The following is a 20,541-nucleotide window of genomic DNA, read 5'->3' on the forward strand; positions in this document are numbered from 1 at the left end:
GCGTTTATTTTCTTTTTTGTGTGTGTGGAAAGAGGTCAGAGAAGTTCATGGAATACACTGCTAACAGCAAAGTCAGAGAACGACGACGCTAGCTGAAATGAATATCAAGAAATATTTGTTTTTATTTGAATTGTTTCTTACGCATGAGTGTACACAAAACAACTGGTGTAAAATAACAATTAAGTTTTCACTCTGCCTAAGTCGCCAACTTAAAACAATACTAATGTTTTATTAAATTCTGGCATGGACCGAGACTGGCCTAGATTATAAGTCTGAAGATTCGTGGTTTAAGTCCTGATGACACACATCGTGTTCCGTATTTTGGGATTGTGGATGCACTATAAGAGTGACTGTCAAATCCCATTACACATTCAGACAAGAGTAGCCCACGAATTGGCGATGGGTGTTCACTACTATCTGTCTTTCCTCAACAATATTAAGTTCAAGATTAGCTCTTCTGTAGCGATATGCGAAATTCTGAAACACGCAAAATAAACTGACATTCATGTCAACAACCAAAGCGCCATAATTATCTCGGAAGTGTTTAATTTTGGGTTCATGCCACATTAATGTTCAATGTACAAGAAAATTCGGCAACCCTTAAATGCTTTACGAAGATTTTACTGTCTCTATAATACGAAGTCTTAAATAAAAGAAGATAAGCCGTCCTAAAGCTGGCTTTAAGAGCTGAGCGTTTTTTGTTGCATAAAAGATAGGAAATGATAAATAGATTCTGTTAGTTTGGGGTGTAAGAAGATAGAGAAACAGAGAAGTACTTGGAAACTTGCTGAGTTGAGAGAATTTGGCAAAATCTGATCTGCTTTTGAATTTTTTTAATACAATGTCCACAAGAGGACTTGTTTGTTTGTTGAATTTCGTGCTAAGCTACAGGACGTGTATCTGCGCGAGCTGATACTAATTTTGAAATTATAGGTTAGAGAGAAGGCAACTAGTTAGCACCACCATCTCCAACTTTTGAGGTGAGCTTTTTGGATCAAAAGGCGGAATTTGGCCGTCCCTTTTACAACGCATCCACAGCATCAAGTGCACGGCACGACTTTTATGGAGGAGGGACAGTAACACTGTTTGTGTGTAATTAAACACAGCGCTGCTCAACTGGCTATCTACGCTATGCCAAAAGCGACTATCAGAGCTTGCGTTTTAACATCATGAGCCCCCAGGATTTGCCTCTGAGCCACTAAGGGTGAGAGGGTAGGGCACGAAAAGCAGTAACATGATACGAACTACGAAACATTAGATCTACAGTTCAATACACTCACCACTGAGCTGCGCTCTGACAGACGAAATTAATGGTTGGAAACAAGAAGAAAAGATATGTATATGGATGCATAACTTAGAATATTTAAAAAGCCCGGCATGGCCAGGTAGTTAAGCCATTCGATTTGCAATCTCAGGGTCGCAGGTTCGAATCCCCGTCACACCAAACATGCTTGCCCTTTCAACCGTGGGTGCGTTATAATGTTACAGTCAATCCCACTATTCGCTGGGAAAAGAAAAGCCCAAGTGTTGGCAGTGGGTGGTGATAACTAGCTGCCTTCCCCCTAGTCTTACGCTGCTAAATTAGGAATGGCTAGCGCAGATAGCCCTCATGTAGCTTTGCGCGAAATTAAAAAAAAAAAACATTTAAAAAGGTACTGCCATTTTACATTAATAATCTTTACAGACACTTTTAGTCACTATAATCGCATGATTTTGCATCATATTTTAGGTATATATCTCTATTCAAGTATTGTATTCATATCTTATGAAAGTACTGGCAGTGAAATTATTCCTTCACATATTTTCTAAAAAGCGTGAAAGTTCCTAAGCATGTGACAAACAACTCACGTGCCAAGATGTTTACCTTAACCTTATCTGTTGCTTATCTAACTACTGAAAGGGTCGGGCGTGGCTGGGGGACTGGGATCTCCCGCAGTTTGCTACTGAACAGGTTCCGCTCTTTCAACTGTGGGTGCATGATAAAAGTGACAGTCAAGTGCGATGTTTGCTCTTAAGATTTACTACGTAGGCGCTGAGTGATGCAAACCAGTTTTCCTTTGAATTACCAGCAGGTCTAAATAAGGGAGTACATTGTTGCATGCGTTTCCAATAATGTTGAAAAACACCATCTCATTATCATTGAGTACTTATCACTTTATAGTCGTATCAGGTTTGGAAACTCAACCATCAACCGTAGTTCTCGCGATAGCTCTAACAAGCCAGCATAAAACAACAACGTCAGATGTTTATAGGAAGAAGCTGTAAAAAAATACTTTGAAGTTGGAAAACAGTTTTTAAAATTCTGTTAAAATAACACAAGTCAAAAAGTATCGAGCACGCTATCTTAATCAGATTACTAGGTACGTGGTTTGTTGTTTTTTTTTACTTTTAACTGATTTTTAAACACAATTTTTCGTATAGACGGCACTATACTCTCTTCTACGCCACGATATTTACTTTTTGAATTGTTTGAGGGTTTGCTACAAGTGTGATTAACAGATTGTATGCGAAGTATGCAAAACAACGCCCTCTACGAGGAACGGACGGCAAATGTATTTATTTTTTCAATGAATTATCAGTTTGGAACGGCAGCGTGAAACAATATATCGTAAACCAGAAGAATCTTATGACTCAATACTCCAAAGTTTGAACCACTAGGTGGTTGAAAGTACAAGATGACTGCGCCCTAAATCTTCCTAGAAAGTGGCGTTCCATACAGAAATTTAACCTCTTGACTGGGGTGTGTGCGTAAAGCTTTAGTTATGTGTATTGTTGTGAAATATATATATAGTACCTAAACAATTAAACACTTACGAACGATATCATAAAGATTATAAAATAAACTACAGTAATTACGACGAAGATTTCACTACAAAGCGTGATACAAAAGTCCATTAGCGAGGAAGTCGCCCCCTAGTGATACAGCGGAATGTCTGTAGACTCACACAGCTAGAAACCGGGTTTTGATACCCGTGTTGGGCAGAGCAGAGATAGCACATTACGTAGCTTTGTGCTTAATTCCAAACCAACAAACAAACCAGCAAGCAAGTAACAGAGAAATTATAGAACGATATGTTCTAATATCATTGATATAACTGAATGACTATCAGAAATTTTATTAATATGTATAAGACACTTAAAACGTCAGTTGCAGAAATGTGTACAGTAACAGTTGAAATATAATCATTAAAAAAACACTAAAAGCTGCATGAAAAGAAAAACTTAAACCCTAGTTACTTGTGAGTGGTTTTACCACACATGGTCTTTTTATACTTCGTTATGCTTGAACCTTATAAGGAGATTTGCCACAGAAGACTGAAATTTGACCATTGCAAAGGCTGTTGCATAAACCTAAATTTTAGCTGCGAAATCAAAATTTTGTGTAAGTTCTGCTGCTGCCCAATCATCCAAGTAATACCACAGAATTCAGTTGAAGGCAGTTTCGTCTTCAGCTATTCTTAACTTCAGGAGGAAGATAATGAGACATGTAATGGAGTCAAATCTAAAAGTGAGACCGTGATTTACGGACAACATTAGCTGGGGGAAGACATTTAAGGAGACATGTCCCACCCTAGTGCCAGCCCTGGTTGAAGAAATGTTTAATATTGTTCTACAGTGTGTGTGTGGGGGGGGGGGAACGTTACAAGATTGTATGCCCAACGTTTTTTTTGGACGAACATTTTTCTTTATATTAAATGATATGAAACTTGTGTCAACGATTGCGTACTAGAAACTCATTTACTATACTCCAGAACATATATACGTTGAAAATAACTGCATTATTAACGAGGTGGACAGAAGAGGTGAATTGCTAGAAACGTTTCCGCTAATATTCTGTAGACTTGCTTAGCGAGTGAGCACATGCAATTCTTGTAGAGACAACGACAAAAATGTCGCGCGTTGCAAGAGGACCTTCATTTGTTAAGATACATCATTTACAAAGTTATGCCCAATAATAATCGTATATTACACTCCATGCTAGCAATAAACAATTGTATGTGTACTGTTGAATGCGCATTCTCAAAGCACACATAAATATTCATCATTAAGATGTATACAGTGTGTCCAAAAAGCCTACATCTATAGGCTTCAATCAATTTTACATGTTGTCCTAATTCGAACAAGTTTGGAGATGGTAGGTATTTCTATTCTCTTTGAGCACTGCGAAATACAATCAAGCCATTTTCAAGGGTCCGATACTCGTCGCTAATTAGTTGTTCCCGAACTTCTCTTTGTATGCATAAACATTAAATTTGACGACTACTTCTCCCTGGAAACAACCTTCTCTGCCGCACAACAGGATTAACTCAACCTTCTCATGCTTTAACAATGCCATAATCGGTCACGTAACTGAAATTAAGAGAAGAGAATTACTTATAGTTCCAGACTTTACGGACACTGTATTCTTACCTGGGGTTTTTTAATACTGTCGCTTAACGACAGTAAATGAGTTTAAGGTCAAATGAAACCACAACCACTGCAGTGAATATATTACAAGTATTGTAATTTAACAGTAAAAGTTACCAACTTGTTTTATAATATTCTTTACCTGTGTGGCCCACAAACTATATCATAGTGATTTATTTTATTATATTTTTGCATCTTATGGCACACACTGTAAAGGATGTTTGTTTGTTTTTGAATTTCGCGCAAAGCTGCACGAGAGCCATCTGCGTTAGTCGTCCGTAATTTAGCAGTGTAAGGCTAGAGAAAAGGCAGCTAGTCATCATCACCCACCGCCAACTCTTGGACTATTCCTTGACCAATAGAGAGTGGGATTGACCGCACATTATAATACCTTCACGGCTGAAAGGGCAAGCATATTTGGTGTGACGGGGATTCGAACCCGCGACCTCGGATTACGAGTCGAGTGCCTTAACCACCTGACCAGGCCGGACCGCTGTAAAGGAACTGACCAAAATTAGTGAGCAAGCGAAATACGCAGGAATCCCCACAGCAATTAGTAGGATAATTACACATTTTGTGGTATGTCTGTGCAACTTGCATGTTATTAAGGAACCCTGCAGCGAACAAATAGCCATGAACCCAGGTCAGTTTGGTGTATAAATGATTTATAAAAATGTGTTTAAAAAGGTAATGTGGTCAACATTACACTACGGTAATTAATAAAAACGTCGAAGAAGAAGTCAACAACTGACATCACATAGTTATAAGCATTTCCTTCGAAGTTATGCGGAAAAGCTTCTACACAGAGATGGACTTTGGGCAATGAGTTCTGAGAACAAGTGTTAAAACCTGAGACATGATACAAGGGAAAAATCCTGGATAATATGTATGTTAAAAACAATAACTTCAGTAATGAATAGGTGCTGATAACTGGGCGGAAACTAAAAGGATAAATAAACACTTGAGCCCTAACACCTACTAAATGTTACTACCACACATAAGATTGTTTTTTGTATACTTCGCCATGCTTGACTGTTGAAATGTTAAGCATTTACGGATTTCGTCAGTGTAGTATAATGACTTTTGTTCATTGTGCGGGAAATAACGAGAATCATTAGGTAGGTTTATTATTTGCTGGGTCATTATACATGTTGAACAGTTGTTTTTTTTCTCAGATCTTTCATGTCCTGTTTGTTCCACTCGACTGAATTAGAAGATGGCATATGTCATATAATCGAATATCAATATATTTTTGTTTGATTTGTTTTTCGTCGTGCAGAGCTATGGCTCTATAAAAAGCCAAGGACTGGTTATATTCTTATGTAGTTTTCAGGCATGCGAAGGTGGTGCTGTATTACACAAACCAATAGTTTAAAACAAATTTTAGGCTTATCATATTTGGAAAACATAACAGTAAAAATTTGTGAACTTAATACGTAATTAATACGTGGGGGTGTATAATGTGACGCTCAATCCCACTATTCGTTGGTAAAAGAGTAGCCCAAGAGTTGGCGGTGGGTGGTGATGACTAGCTGCCTTCCCTCTAGTCTTACACTGCTACATTAGGGACGGCTAGCACAGATAGCCCTCGAGCATCTTTGTGCGAAATTCCAAAACAAGAAAAAAAAAAAATCAAGTTATAAAATATTAAGAAATATGACTTAATTCTTGTTTTAGGCACTGATAAGTCCAAAGCAGGCATGCGTGTGTTCAGTTTCTCGTCTCTCTCAAGGTCGATAGATTCAAGAAACAAGTGTTTGACACACGAGTCTGTTACGCTGATTGGTGGTAATAATAGAGGGAGAGTGAAAAAGTTGTGGTTTGGGGGGTTGTTGAAACCATTCATGTAAACTCTTCTAGAAACACTACACATATTAGACGAGAGCCCTCTCTTAGTAGCATTCATTACTAAAATTCCTAGTCTACCACTTAGATGGACAAAGAAGAGGCATTCCACATGAGGGCCACAGATCTAAAATGTTTAAGTTTGTTGAGAACTGTGCTTTGAGAACCTAAAACGTCGTTTTAAGATTTAACCATACACATATTAGACGAGAGCCCTCTCTTAGTAGCATTCATTACCAAAATTCCTAGTCTACCACTTAGATGGGCAAAGAAGAGGCATTCCACATGAGGACCACAGATCTAAAATGTTTAGGTTTGATAAGAATTGTACTTTGAAAACCTAAAACGTCGTTTTAAGATTTAACCATAACAAATGAAGCAAATGAAAACACAGTCCATGGTTCAAAACTCTTCTAATCGTACCAGTACTTAACGTCATTTCAGATAACCCCTGTGACGTACCTGAATTTATATTCCTTGTGTAAACAGAGTAGATGGAAGTACATAGATGAAAAGAAGCAATTTACCGTGAACAAGGTACATCTTATAAAACGGCTGTACATCGAAAATATATAAAAATGAATGGACATTATAGCAACGACAATAAAAAAGCCGTTATTTTTCAAATCAACAACAATTGTTACAAAGAAAAGAAAAAGTCTTATTAGTTCAGAGATAAGTCTGAAGACTTATAACACTGAAAAAACTGTTTTCGATCTCCGTGGTGGACTAAGCACAGATAGCCTATTGTTTAGTTTTGTGCTTTATAAGAAAACAAACAAATCGAAAATATAAAAAAGGGGAGAGACAAATTTAAATATTTGCATCTATGTGGAGAAACAACAACAAATATGTGAACAAGTGAATGGCGGGAGACTAATTCACTACAGATACGTTCAGTAAGACTACGTGGTTAAAAAGAAACTCTAGAACCACATGTCAATTAACTTGTTTTTGTGCATTTAAGAATGTTCTTGTTACCTTCACACCTCCTGGCAATGTTTCTGGGTAACTATATGCCTGATGTTTAGAGATTGCCTCTAAAACAAGTTCGTTTTTGGTTTTTTTTGAGTGAATAGAAATTTTAGTTAGGTCTTACGTACAAAACTCACTGGTTTTAAAATTCAGGTATTGAAACTTGAGACTATAATCTAAAAGTGCCTTAATTTCTTTAAACATTTATTTTAAATGAACTTAGAAATAACATACGTAGGATACAATTATTATCAAGTTTATTGTAAATGTATGAACGTACAGCTTATATATGCGTATATACTGATAAACAACAAATCAGTGGGCGATTAAGTTTGGTTGTTTGTTTTGAATTTCGCGCAAAGTTGCACGAGGACTACCTGCGCTAGCTGTCCCTAATTTAGCAGTGTAAGACTAGAAGGAAGGCAGCTAGTCATCACCACCCACCGCCAATTCTTTGGCTACTCTTTTATCAACGAATATTGGGATTGACTGTAACATTATAACGCCCCCACGGCTGAAAGGACGAACATGTTTGGTGGTTAAGATTCCCTGTTGTTTACCAATAATAATACAGTCTACGAATGTGTATAAAATGTTATTATTAGAATAACTGAATCATTTTATTTATGGTACTTAGAAATTAAAACAAACTGTGAAAATTGAATACGTGTGTATAAGAATCTACTTTATACTAATAAAAAATCAGGCACTGTCGACACGTTTGAATATATAATATCGATATAAATAATATAAAGTAAATCCTATTGACAATAAACGAGTCGTTAGGTTTGTCTGTTCAATGTTAAGTACAAAGCAACAGAATGAGGTATCTGTGTTGTGCCTACCACGGGTATTGAAGTCAGGTTTTAGTATTATAAGCCTTCAGATTTACCCCTAAATCATTTGGGAAGGCGTGAAGAAAAGTAAGTAGTTAAATGAAGCCTTTCTTTTCGTTTGTATCTTTGGATGAAGTTTAAACTTAAGTTGTGCCTTGTTTCTTTCTGTGAGAAAAAGGTCATATGAAAGTCGACGGTGTACAAACTTTCAGCAGTTAGTAGACTGTTACACAATATCCAGAACCTCACTATCTGGTATGTCGTTCTCCATTGTCTCGAACTTTTCAACAACTTGTAGATTGTCCTACAATACCCGTAGATTGTTTCAAGATGCCTACAACTTTATACAGTTGGTTAATGCGCTCTAATAGCTGTCAATATTTCACAGTACAAGAACTTTTCAGTCGCTGTTAGGTTTTATGAAATGAGCACAGTTCTTAGGTAATTAATAAGTCTTTAAACAATTTTAAAAAAACCTTCAAAAGCTGGTAGATTATTTCATTTTTCTTGGTTTATGAGTAGCTAATAGGCTATATAGCAATACATATATATCGATATTTGGTAGTATTAATAGCTGGAAAGACGTTCCATAATGTCCAGGCCTTTTTACAGTGCCTAGGCATTTCAGTTGTTCGGAGATCTTTCTTCGTGTTTTTCTTCTAAACTGTATGTAATCCCGCGTACTCTGTTGTTTTGTTAACTGATAAAGCGTTTCACAGCGTCACAGTAAACGTTACATTTATACCTGTATTTTAACATAAATAACTATTTCCATTCAGCATAAAAAGCACATGTTCTGTTTTACAACATTATGAAACTAGCACGCAGGTTTGCTGTTGCTGTATACCTCTTTAGTCAATGTGCCTACGTTCCAATTTTCGCACACCTAGGGTCAGCTGTACAAACAAGAGTAGGAAAGGAGTTAAAGCAAGTAAGAAAGTGAGTGTGCGTTTTTTTCTTATAGCCAAGCTACATGGAGCTATCTACTGAGTCCACCGAGAGGAATCGAACCCCTGATTTTAGCTTTATAAATCCGTAAGCTTACCACTGTACCAGTGGGGGACAGAAAGTGCGTGTTAAAAGAGTCAACAAACCATACAGGCAAAACTTTTAGTTTCTCCGTTCATGGAATACACACCTAGAATAAAATAATAATATTGGAGGTGGTTTTCTCTTGCATATTCTGTTATATTTTTCACGTTACTTTTTGCAAATAAAAGCGTTTGCTCTGACGAAAACGATTCAGTATACTTATCCAACCTACATTTAAAAACTGAACTATATCGAATAACCCGCTGTTACAAGGTAAAGACAACATAAGACGGTACCAGGTAGCTTTTCTTAGTTTTACGGCCTAAAATATTGTTAATAACGAGGGTACGTAACTAATCACACAACGCATTGTAACCTTTATCAGTAGATTACATTAATGTTCATGTTTAATAACTTATATACTGAAATGAAACAAAAGACAACGACAATAATTATTATGATTTAAGTACGAAATCAATCTAAATTTACTCATGTGTTCTGTAGTAAATATAAAGCTCAAAATATAAATAAAAAGACCGTCATAATGTAATATCAACACACACACATGTATACATTTGAACGCTTTATTCTCAGCTAAATTTAACAAATGTTTTAACCTTTCGACAGGGGTGAATAATAATATAATTGGTTTGTTTTGAATTTCGCGCAAAGCGACACGAGGGCTATCTGCGCTAGCTGTTCATAACTTAGCTGTGTAAGACTAGAGGGAAGGCAGCCAGTCATTACCACCCAATGCCAATTCCTGGGCTACTAATTTACCAACGAATAGTTGGATTGACCGTTGCATTATAATGCCTCCACGGCTTAAAGGGCGAGCATGTTTGGTGTGACGAGGATTCGAACCCGCGACCCTCAGATTACGAGTCGAGTGCCTTAACCAACCTGGCCATGCCGAGACTGAAACATGAAATCTTGTAGGCTAGTATTTCTCTCATCCCTTAATATACTTTTAATAATAAAACATATATTTTTCGTTTATGTAAATTTTACAGCTTTATTATTAACGATCAAAAATTTTATATACAGCTTTAGCCCCAGTAATTCAGCAATAAACGTGACAGCTTACGACATTAAAATCTGTAATTCGATTCCTGTTGCGTAAGCCTCCCATCGTGCAACTTTGTGCTTAACAAAAAATACGAAAACAAGTTGTCTGTATCCCCGTAAGTGGGTTTTAACTAACCACCTGGAGTTTCTAAGATAAAAATCTCTATTTTTATTAAAGTTAATTTATCACGAAAGAAAAATAAAACAGATTAATCTACTTTAACATACAAATATACACCAACAGTTTGACTGACTGTATTCAAAGTATTAATATAATCTACTTTAACATACAAATATACACCAATAGTTTCACTGACTGACTATTCAAAGTATTAATATAATCTACTTTAACATACAAATATACATCGATAGTTTGCCTGACTGTTCAAAGTATTAATATAATCTACTTTAACATACAAATATACATCGATAGTTTGACAGCCTGACTGTTCAAAGTATTAATATAATCTACTTTAACATACATATATACATCGATAGTTTGCCTGACTGTTCAAAGTATTAATATAATCTACTTTAACATACATATATACACCAATAGTTTGACTGACTGACTATTCAAAGTATTAATATAATCTACTTTAACATACAAATATACATCGATAGTTTGACTGCCTGACTGTTCAAAGTATTAATATAATCTACTTTAACATACAAATATACATCGATAGTTTGACTGCCTGACTATTCAAAGTATTAATATAATCTACTTTAACATACATATATACACCAATAGTTTGACTGACTGACTATTCAAAGTATTAATATAATCTACTTTAACATACATATATACACCAATAGTTTGACTGACTGACTATTCAAAGTATTAATATAATCTACTTTAACATACATATATACATCGATAGTTTGACTGCCTGACTGTTCAAAGTATTAATATAATCTACTTTAACATACAAATATACATCGATAGTTTGACTGCCTGACTATTCAAAGTATTAATATAATCTACTTTAACATACATATATACATCGATAGTTTGACTGACTGACTATTCAAAGTATTAATATAATCTACTTTAACATACATATATACACCAATAGTTTGACTGACTGACTATTCAAAGTATTAATATAATCTACTTTAACATACATATATACATCGATAGTTTGACTGCCTGACTGTTCAAAGTATTAATATAATCTACTTTAACATACATATATACATCGATAGTTTGACTGCCTGACTGTTCAAAGTATTAATATAATCTACTTTAACATACATATATACATCGATAGTTTGACTGACTGACTGTTCAAAGTATTAATATAATCTACTTTAACATACATATATACACCGATAGTTTGCCTGACTGTTCAAAGTATTAATATAATCTACTTTAACATACATATATACATCGATAGTTTGACTGCCTGACTATTCAAAGTATTAATATAATCTACTTTAACATACAGATATACATCGATAGTTTGACTGCCTGACTATTCAAAGTATTAATATAATCTACTTTAACATACAGATATACATCGATAGTTTGACTGCCTGACCATTCAAAGTATTAATATAATCTACTTTAACATACAAATATACATCGATAGTTTGACTGCCTGACTGTTCAAAGTATTAATATAATCTACTTTAACATACAAATATACATCGATAGTTTGACTGCCTGACTGTTCAAAGTATTAATATAATCTACTTTAACATACATATATACATCGATAGTTTGACTGCCTGACTGTTCAAAGTATTAATATAATCTACTTCAACATACAAATATACATCGATAGTTTGACTGCCTGACTATTCAATGTATTAATATAATCTACTTTAACATACAGATATACATCGATAGTTTGACTGCCTGACCATTCAAAGTATTAATATAATCTACTTTAACATACAAATATACATCGATAGTTTGACAGCCTTACTGTTCAAAGTATTAATATAATCTACTTTAACATACATATATACATCGATAGTTTGACTGCCTGACTGTTCAAATTATTAATATAATCTACTTTAACATACATATATACATCGATAGTTTGACTGCCTGACTGTTCAAAGTATTAATATAATCTACTTTAACATACAAATATACATCGATAGTTTGACTGCCTGACTATTCAAAGTATTAATATAATCTACTTTAACATACAGATATACATCGATAGTTTGACTGCCTGACTGTTCAAAGTATTAATATAATCTACTTTAACATACAGATATACATCGATAGTTTGACTGCCTGACTATTCAAAGTATTAATATAATCTACTTTAACATACAAATATACATCGATAGTTTGACTGCCTGACTGTTCAAAGTATTAATATAATCTACTTTAACATACAAATATACATCGATAGTTTGACTGCCTGACTGTTCAAAGTATTAATATAATCTACTTTAACATACAAATATACATCGATAGTTTGACTGCCTGACTGTTCAAAGTATTAATATAATCTACTTTAACATACAAATATACATCGATAGTTTGACTGCCTGACTGTTCAAAGTATTAATATAATCTACTTTAACATACAAATATACATCGATAGTTTGACTGCCTGACTGTTCAAAGTATTAATATAATCTACTTTAACATACAAATATACATCGATAGTTTAACTGCCTGACTGTTTAAAGTATTAATATAATCTACTTTAACATACAAATATACATCGATAGTTTGACTGCCTGACTGTTCAAAGTATTAATATAATCTACTTTAACATACAGATATACATCGATAGTTTGACTGCCTTACTGTTCAAAGTATTAATATAATCTACTTTAACATACAAATATACATCGACAGTTTCAAAGACGCACTAATCAAAACATTAATAACCATAGCATTGCTACATTTCCTACTGAACTGGAAATAGAAAACGCGAAATAACAAACCAAAACTTTTGTGCCTTAACACAAAAATAAGTAAAAATTTAATTGATGTAAATATTTTGATACATGTGGAGAATCTTCTCTTCAGATCGATAGATTTTTCGCCTCCTAGTGGCACAGCAGCATGTCTGCGGACTTATAAAGCTAGAAACCGGGTTTCATATCCGTGGTGAGCTGATCACGGATAGCCCCTTGCGTACCTTTGTATTAAACAGTATATTTGTCACACAGTCATCTCCGCTTTTCACAAAACGTTATAATTTCACAGTTATTTAAGTTATTGCATAATTTGTGATAAATTGTAATGTATTTTGTAATAATTACTTCGAAGCTGTTATTTACAACAATCATGGTTGCTGGTTTTACAGTATAATTAATTTAAAAATACATTTTTAGCAGTTTATAAAATTGTACTGACATTTCAAAATAGTCAAGTTATAGACGTTGTATAAAACACTGTCAAAAATTGTTACAGTAAATATTTTCTTTTTAAAGGTTACTTTAGAGCCCCTTTTGACCCTCACTATGTGTCAACTCAGATGTGTATGTGACAAGCGCATGCGTGTTCGATATTATGCAAAGCTATTTAAGATTATTTATATACCTAAGTGGCTGGTTGAATAGTATACTGGTCATGAGGACGTTGAATGATACATTACATTCGTAGAATGGTTAATTTCTTTCAGTGGAGGTAAAGTCTTCACTTTCGTGGTGCGGTTCATAATATCATTATGTGCGTTTGTCATCACTGGGGGGTTCTCTTATTTATTTATATTTTCCACTTAATATTACTTCATTATTTATTTATTACCGTAAAACCAATAAATTTGATTATTGTTTTTGGTATGCATATATATTATTAAGATTAAAAAACATTGTTGGTTAATCACAACAATGGTTTGCACTTATTCTAAAGTATAAATTTACCATTCACCGTTTGGAGCCTGTAATCGAAAGCCAATTGTTGCTAACAATCGAGGGCTTCAACGATGTTCTAATCGTTTTAAATTGCCAAACTTTTATAGAGAATTAATCAGTCAAATTTATTGTGTTTTACAGAAACAAATAAACAACAAAGTAATAATAAATGTAAACTGTTGCTAATAAAATTCCAGCGCAAGGAGTCATGGCCCACTTTTCATGCGAAAAGGTCGGCCCGGCATGACATTGTGGTTAAGGCGCTCGATTCCTAATCTGAGCGTCGCAGGTTCGAATCCACGTCATACCAAACATGCTTACCCTTTCACCCATGAATGCGTTAAAATGTTCAATCAATCCTACTATTCGTTGGTAAAACAGTAGTCCAAGAATTAGCAGTGGGTGGTGATGACTAGGCACCTTCCCTTTAGTTTACATGGCTAAATTAGTAGTGGCTAGCGCAGGTAGCCCTCGTGTAGCTTTATGAAATTCAAAACCAAGCGAAAAGGCCCACAACGAGGTATTTTGTTTTTTAACTATCGAATATGATATGATCAATTACCGAGTGTTCACATCTTTTACATATTTCTGAACAACTTAAACACAGTGCTTTATGAAACTACTTTGTCGTAAATATATGAATGTGATGTAAAATTAGGGTGTTTTTTACGTAATTCTACCATATGTATACATATATATGAGTGACTGTAGTCTAATACAAATGATAAAGATGGCGTATTAAAGACATCACAACTCTACCAAAATATTTCTAATATAATGATTATTTTAAAAATTACATTACGAATATTAATAACTTTGAACCAAAAAATAAGAACGCCTACTTTTTTGTCTCTTCCAAAGGTACCAGGTCACTACTAAACCTAGGCCTCCTAAAACTAGGGTCACAATAAACGTAGCAATTGCAATTCCAGCAACTTCGCCAGTGGAGTAACATAATTCGTCGGCGGTACATCCGGGCACAACCATCCAGAGAATCACTAACACTGCTGGTTGAAACAGTTTTTTCCTGTTGCAGGGGCTAATTTCATGTTTGACGACCACATGTTCCTTCTGAAATATTTATTTATTAATAGCAACGAAAAATTAACTTCAAATTATCTTTGAAAATCTTATTAATCTTTTACATTGATAAACTGATTTCTAGTCGATTCAACGGCTTATAGTGTGGTTAACGAAAGTACGTGTTTCCTATAGGTTGAAACGTTTGGTAATTCACCCGACAAAACGATGAAACAAAAACTAATTTCGCTACAATATGTTATATTTCGAGCTTCAAAATATAAAATATTGATCTATGGTTACTTCTTCAGGGTAATTCCTGTAACCGTGCGACTGCGAAGCATCCAGAGAAATACCAGTTCTCACAGCTGAAGAAAATTCCCTGGTAATCGCAAGTAAGATTTTTAAAACTGAGCGATCGACGACAGGTGTCTGCTGAGCATTCTGATAACGTGTTGGCTTGTGTACCTGCGCACTTGGCCTCAATGCAAGAGATTCTTAGCCATTACAACCTGCAGGTAATGCGCATGCTCTCTGTACGTTACCCTCGAATACGTTGCCATAGGCATTATCATTCAGTGGCGTTCGAATATTTGCCTGCGGGATTTCTAGCGAGATAGCAGCCAACGTTTCTGAAAAGTCGCGAGACCAAAATTAGTATGCGGCCGCCACTCATGCTTCAAGCTACGAGAACCAACGTGTCCTATAAATCTTTTTATATATTTTTTATTTATTTACTTAAAAATATTTTGTTGTATTATTCCTACTGTGTCATAAATGGCTCAAATACGATTAAATGGTGAAGAAGTTATACGTGTATAACCTGTGCTCTTATTAATTTAGCTGTCGTGGATAAGCCTAACAAATTCTTTTTTATGAATATAATTAATAAATTCCTTCGTATGTGATTATAAATATTTATATTAATCAGTAGTCAGTATGTGAGATAGAGTCGACAAACAAACCGGCTTAATTCAGTTTAGATCTTTCTCTACAGATTCATCACTGAGTCATGTGGAAGTTTACGATCTTACAAAAATAAAATTTAAGGTTCGATTCCTTGTGGTGGACAGAGCGCAGACACTTCATAGCGAAACTTTGTGTTAAACAAATGAATCTATTTTTCTTCGATTTTTTGGGAGGGAGAGGGATGCGCAAAGCTGCTCAATTTGACTGTCTGCGTTCTGTTCACTGTCGAGAATCCAACTCTGGATTTTTGTGTCATAGGTTTATAAATTTACCACTAATCCACCAGGGGCCAAATCAAATCGCAAAATGCAAGTAAAATATTCAAATTATGGTTTGTGCACGACTAGTATTTATTCACAATTATCAATAGAGGTGATATCGAAATACCCCGCTCTTTTAGCGGTAAGTCTACGGATTTAGAACGCTGAAATCAGTGGTTCGATAACCCTCTGTGGACTCAGCAAATAGCCCGATAAAACAAAACACACACACACAATAATCTCGAAAATAGTTATAGTTAATTTATAACAAAAGGTAATAAAGCAAAAATACTAATTAATTCAAAATAATCAAGATTAATAAGTATAATACGAACTTTTTTTCCACAATAATATAAATTTCTTATGTTTTTAAAGAGACACAAGCAACACCAAGGGCTTGTAATAGTCACAAGGCAGGTATAAATAGTTTATATTAGTATAACGCTATTATATATATTTCAGTGATAAAGTTAAGTAAACAAAATCACAAGGAAAGACTGCGTTAGAAACAGCAAATCCAAACCTCTGACTAATTAGTTTGTTATAACTCGAAAAACAAGCCGAAACAAAAATAAACAAAAACGCTGCAATAATTGAGAAGATCCCATGGTACAAGCTATAATGTGGAATTACAGAAATGTACCTTAGGTTTTGGAGGTAACTGCGGAAGTAGGAACCACACTGCGGTGGGGATACACAGTCTATCAGTCTTAAACCTCCATTCGCCAGTCTCACATAAGAAATAAAAGAGTAGCAGTAGATATAGAAGAATAATTTAGGAGAGTGTGATGTGGGTGCTCTAATCCACAACGTCCCACATCTATATCACTCTTCACCGCCTGCAGACAGTTGTAGGTAAAATCTGCAGACAACTGTGGGAAGGCGACTGCTCTCCAAAGTCTAGCAAAAAAAATAAACTGAAACCAATAAACTTGATTGTCAATGTTATACATAAGTTTGATAAATTAAAAACATTAGAAACACTTTCGATGCCTAATTTGTAGAGATAAATTATTTAAATTGGTTTTGCATATCATAATAGCATACATTTATTCCAATAACATGTGTGTGTGTGTGTTTTCCTTACAGCAAAGCCACATCGAGCTATCTGCTCAGCCCACCGAGGGGAATCGAATGATTTTAGCGTTGTAATGTTATGCTATACAGATTTATTGATATTTAATCCGTTACTTTAAATACATACAGATTTATTGATATTTAATCCGTTACTTTAAATTCACTTAATAATTATAGAAATTATTTATAACTCAATTATTATTAATCAGTATAAAAATATTATGAGAAATATTTTTGTTAAACTCATTTTCTAACTACCATCACGCAGTGGAAACTAGTTCCAGCTTACAAACTGTGTTCTCTAATGTTTTAATTATTTCCCTTCAGAATTAGAATTCAGAACTTGTGGTGATGAGTGCATTATTGTTATTGTTATATGTTTCGTTGGTTTATTTGGAATTACACATTTGTTTCACTGTTGGCTACACGGTGTTTCACGCATCACCTTGTAAGCACGTAACCTACCGTCGCGAACTTTTTTCGGAGTTCGGGTGATTGTTTGAGTGATACGAAAACGCGATTTACGCTAAAGGAGATCAGTGTTTACGCTAAGATTTATTCCGAGATTTCGGGATTTATGTTTGTTTGTTTTGGAATTTCGCACAAAGCTACTCGAGGGCTATCTGTGCTAGCCGTCCCTAATTTAGTAGTGTAAGACTAGAGGGAAGGCAGCTAGTCATCACCACCCACCGCCAACTCTTGGGCTACTCTTTTACCAACGAATAGTGGGATTGACCGTCACATTATAACGCCCCCACGACTGGGAGGGCGAGCATGTTTGGCGCGATGCGGGCGTGAACCCGCGACCCTCGGATTACGAGTCGCACGCCTTACGCGCTAGGCCATGCCAGACCCCCGGGATTTATGATCCTTCTTCATTAGGGCTTTTCGTCTCAATTCTAGGATCCCAGATTTTTTACGGAATTCAATATATTTCCAGATCTCTGAATTTCATCAGCTTCCATGAAAACAATACAAGGTAATTAGATAAAAGCAAAATATGTTATTTATTTAGGTGGATGGTACAAGATAAAAATTAGAAAATCATATACTTGCAGTTTACGTTTTAACTAAAAACAAAAGCTACACTTTTTTGTAGAAATATATATGTGTGTGTGTGTGTCTTACACATTAGAAATAAATAAACGACCCGGCATGACCAGGTGGTTAAGGCACTCGACTCGTATTCTGAGGGTCGCAGGTTTGAATCCCCGTCACACCAAACATGCTCGCCCTTTCAGCCGTGGGGGCGTTATAATGTAACGGTCAATCCCACTATTCGTTGATAAAGAGTAGTCCAAGAGTTGGCGGTGGGGGGGTGATGACTAGCTGCCTTCCCTTCAGTCCTACACTGCTAAATTAGGGACAACTAGCGCAGATAGCCCTCGAGTAACTTTGCGCGAAATTAAAAACAAACCAATAAATAAATATTGGCCTAACTTTAGAATTTAAACTATTCTTATTACTTTTATCAATGTTTCGCCTTTTGCCTTTTTTTTAAGATGTTTAGTCTAGCACTTTACTCCCTCGGTGGGTCAGATCTAAATTTACGGACTCACAACACTAACATCGAAGGTTCGATTACTCGCAGTAGGCAGAGAGTAGATAGTCCATTAAACATTGAAAAATATGAGATATTGTCATAAAGTTAACATTACAACTCGTTATATTTTTATAATACAACGGTAATACGCTTATTACATTTGCTAACATTATAATCTTTATTTGGTCTGTCAGGTTTTTTTTCAGAATAATGTATAATAAATTCAGCCACATAATGACCGCAATTTTTATTTCTGACGACGCGTTTTTCTTAATACCGGAGCTAATCAGGCCGGCTGGTATACAAGTACAATAATTATTAGTACACTATCCATAAAAGTTATATATTAGAATAACAACAGTTATGCTGTGCAAGTCTTTGGCTAACAACGCGTTCCAGAGTAAATTACTTTCGTCATTAGACAACAGTGTGAGGTTAATTGTATTTCTAACACTAGATTATTTATTCAGTTTTTTAGGATTATTCCTAAAAGACAAAGAGTGTATAACAGCATTTAAACCACACCATGTCCGCCATATCCTTTGTCGACGACGCGTTTCATTCAGTATTAGAACTCATCAAACCGGCTGAGATACAACAGTCATAATAGTGGCTGAAATACTATATACAGTTATTGAAATAAAAAAAAAACTCTTCTTTTTGATAAACCCTAATGGACTGGATAAAAACTTAGTGCTTAAAATATACCAGTTGCTCAGTGGTAAGTTCACAGGCTTACATCGCTAAAAACTGAGTTTCGATACCCGTGGTGGAATGAGTGCAGATATACCTTTTTGTAGCTATGCTCTTAATAACAATCAAACCAAAGTTTAAAATACAAGCCTAGCCCTATTATCTTGCAAGTATAAAAAATAAATTTAGAAATAAAAAAATTTAGAAGTACGAATGGGAGCACCAAAAACTTAAGGAAACAAAGTAGGAATGGGCAGGACAACATTACATCTGGTGGTTTTTAATACGGCGCAACTTCAAAGTGATGCGAGGTAATCATTCCGCCCATATAAATATTATCGTACTTATGATAAAATGTTAATCAAACGCAATCAAGCTTCGTAAGCAAACGGTTTCTACCCCTCAAGTAAAGTCACAACTGTTATACTGAGACTTTTGTGTAATAATCGTGAGAAGTATGTTTGGGCATATTGTTGGTCAAGTTATTTTTTGTACACAAAACGGCACAACGGGGTGTCTTCACTGTGCCTATAGCGAGGAATCAATCCTAGGATTTTAGCATTATAAATCCGGAAACTTACTTATAACTTTCCGAGGGGTGATAATCAAAATACGATATTACTTACGGTGGTTCAGTGGTGGAAATACAGCTTTTGTTAAAGTGTAAATAAAGTAAATTATTTCGAATAGCTTGCTGTGTAACGTGAATTGTAAGTCCTATAAGTAAAGGATTACAACTGATAACACAGGCCTGTGATGGTTTTATTGTTTGAAAATATTTACATATTCTACAGTAACTCCTGTAAGCTGGATACGAAAAGAGTATTCATTTTTCTCCATCGTATACAGGTTTCTTCTCAAAAAGCCATATGTACTTTTACATTAGTGAATCATTTTAATTGAAACCGTGTCACATTTTGTTATGCCTAAAATGTTGCCAACTACTGGCTATAGATTTCTCTAGACCAATCGCGACGTGAGA

The 20,541-nt window shown here is 35.0% G+C and overlaps 1 protein-coding gene across 1 annotated transcript in view; it reads right to left on the bottom strand.

The window, feature by feature from the left end:
- LOC143227989 (uncharacterized) overlaps positions 1-15,489 on the bottom strand; it is a 50,613-nt gene extending 35,124 nt beyond the window's left edge. The window contains exon 1 of the mRNA XM_076459343.1: positions 14,840-15,489. Within this exon, the coding sequence (XP_076315458.1) occupies positions 14,840-14,984 (145 nt within the window). The 5' untranslated portion in view covers positions 14,985-15,489. The remainder of the gene's footprint in view (positions 1-14,839) is intronic.
- Positions 15,490-20,541: the final 5,052 nt, after the last annotated feature.

The sequence above is a fragment of the Tachypleus tridentatus genome, chromosome 1 (assembly GCF_004210375.1).
Source record: "Tachypleus tridentatus isolate NWPU-2018 chromosome 1, ASM421037v1, whole genome shotgun sequence".
NCBI lineage: Eukaryota > Metazoa > Arthropoda > Merostomata > Xiphosura > Limulidae > Tachypleus > Tachypleus tridentatus.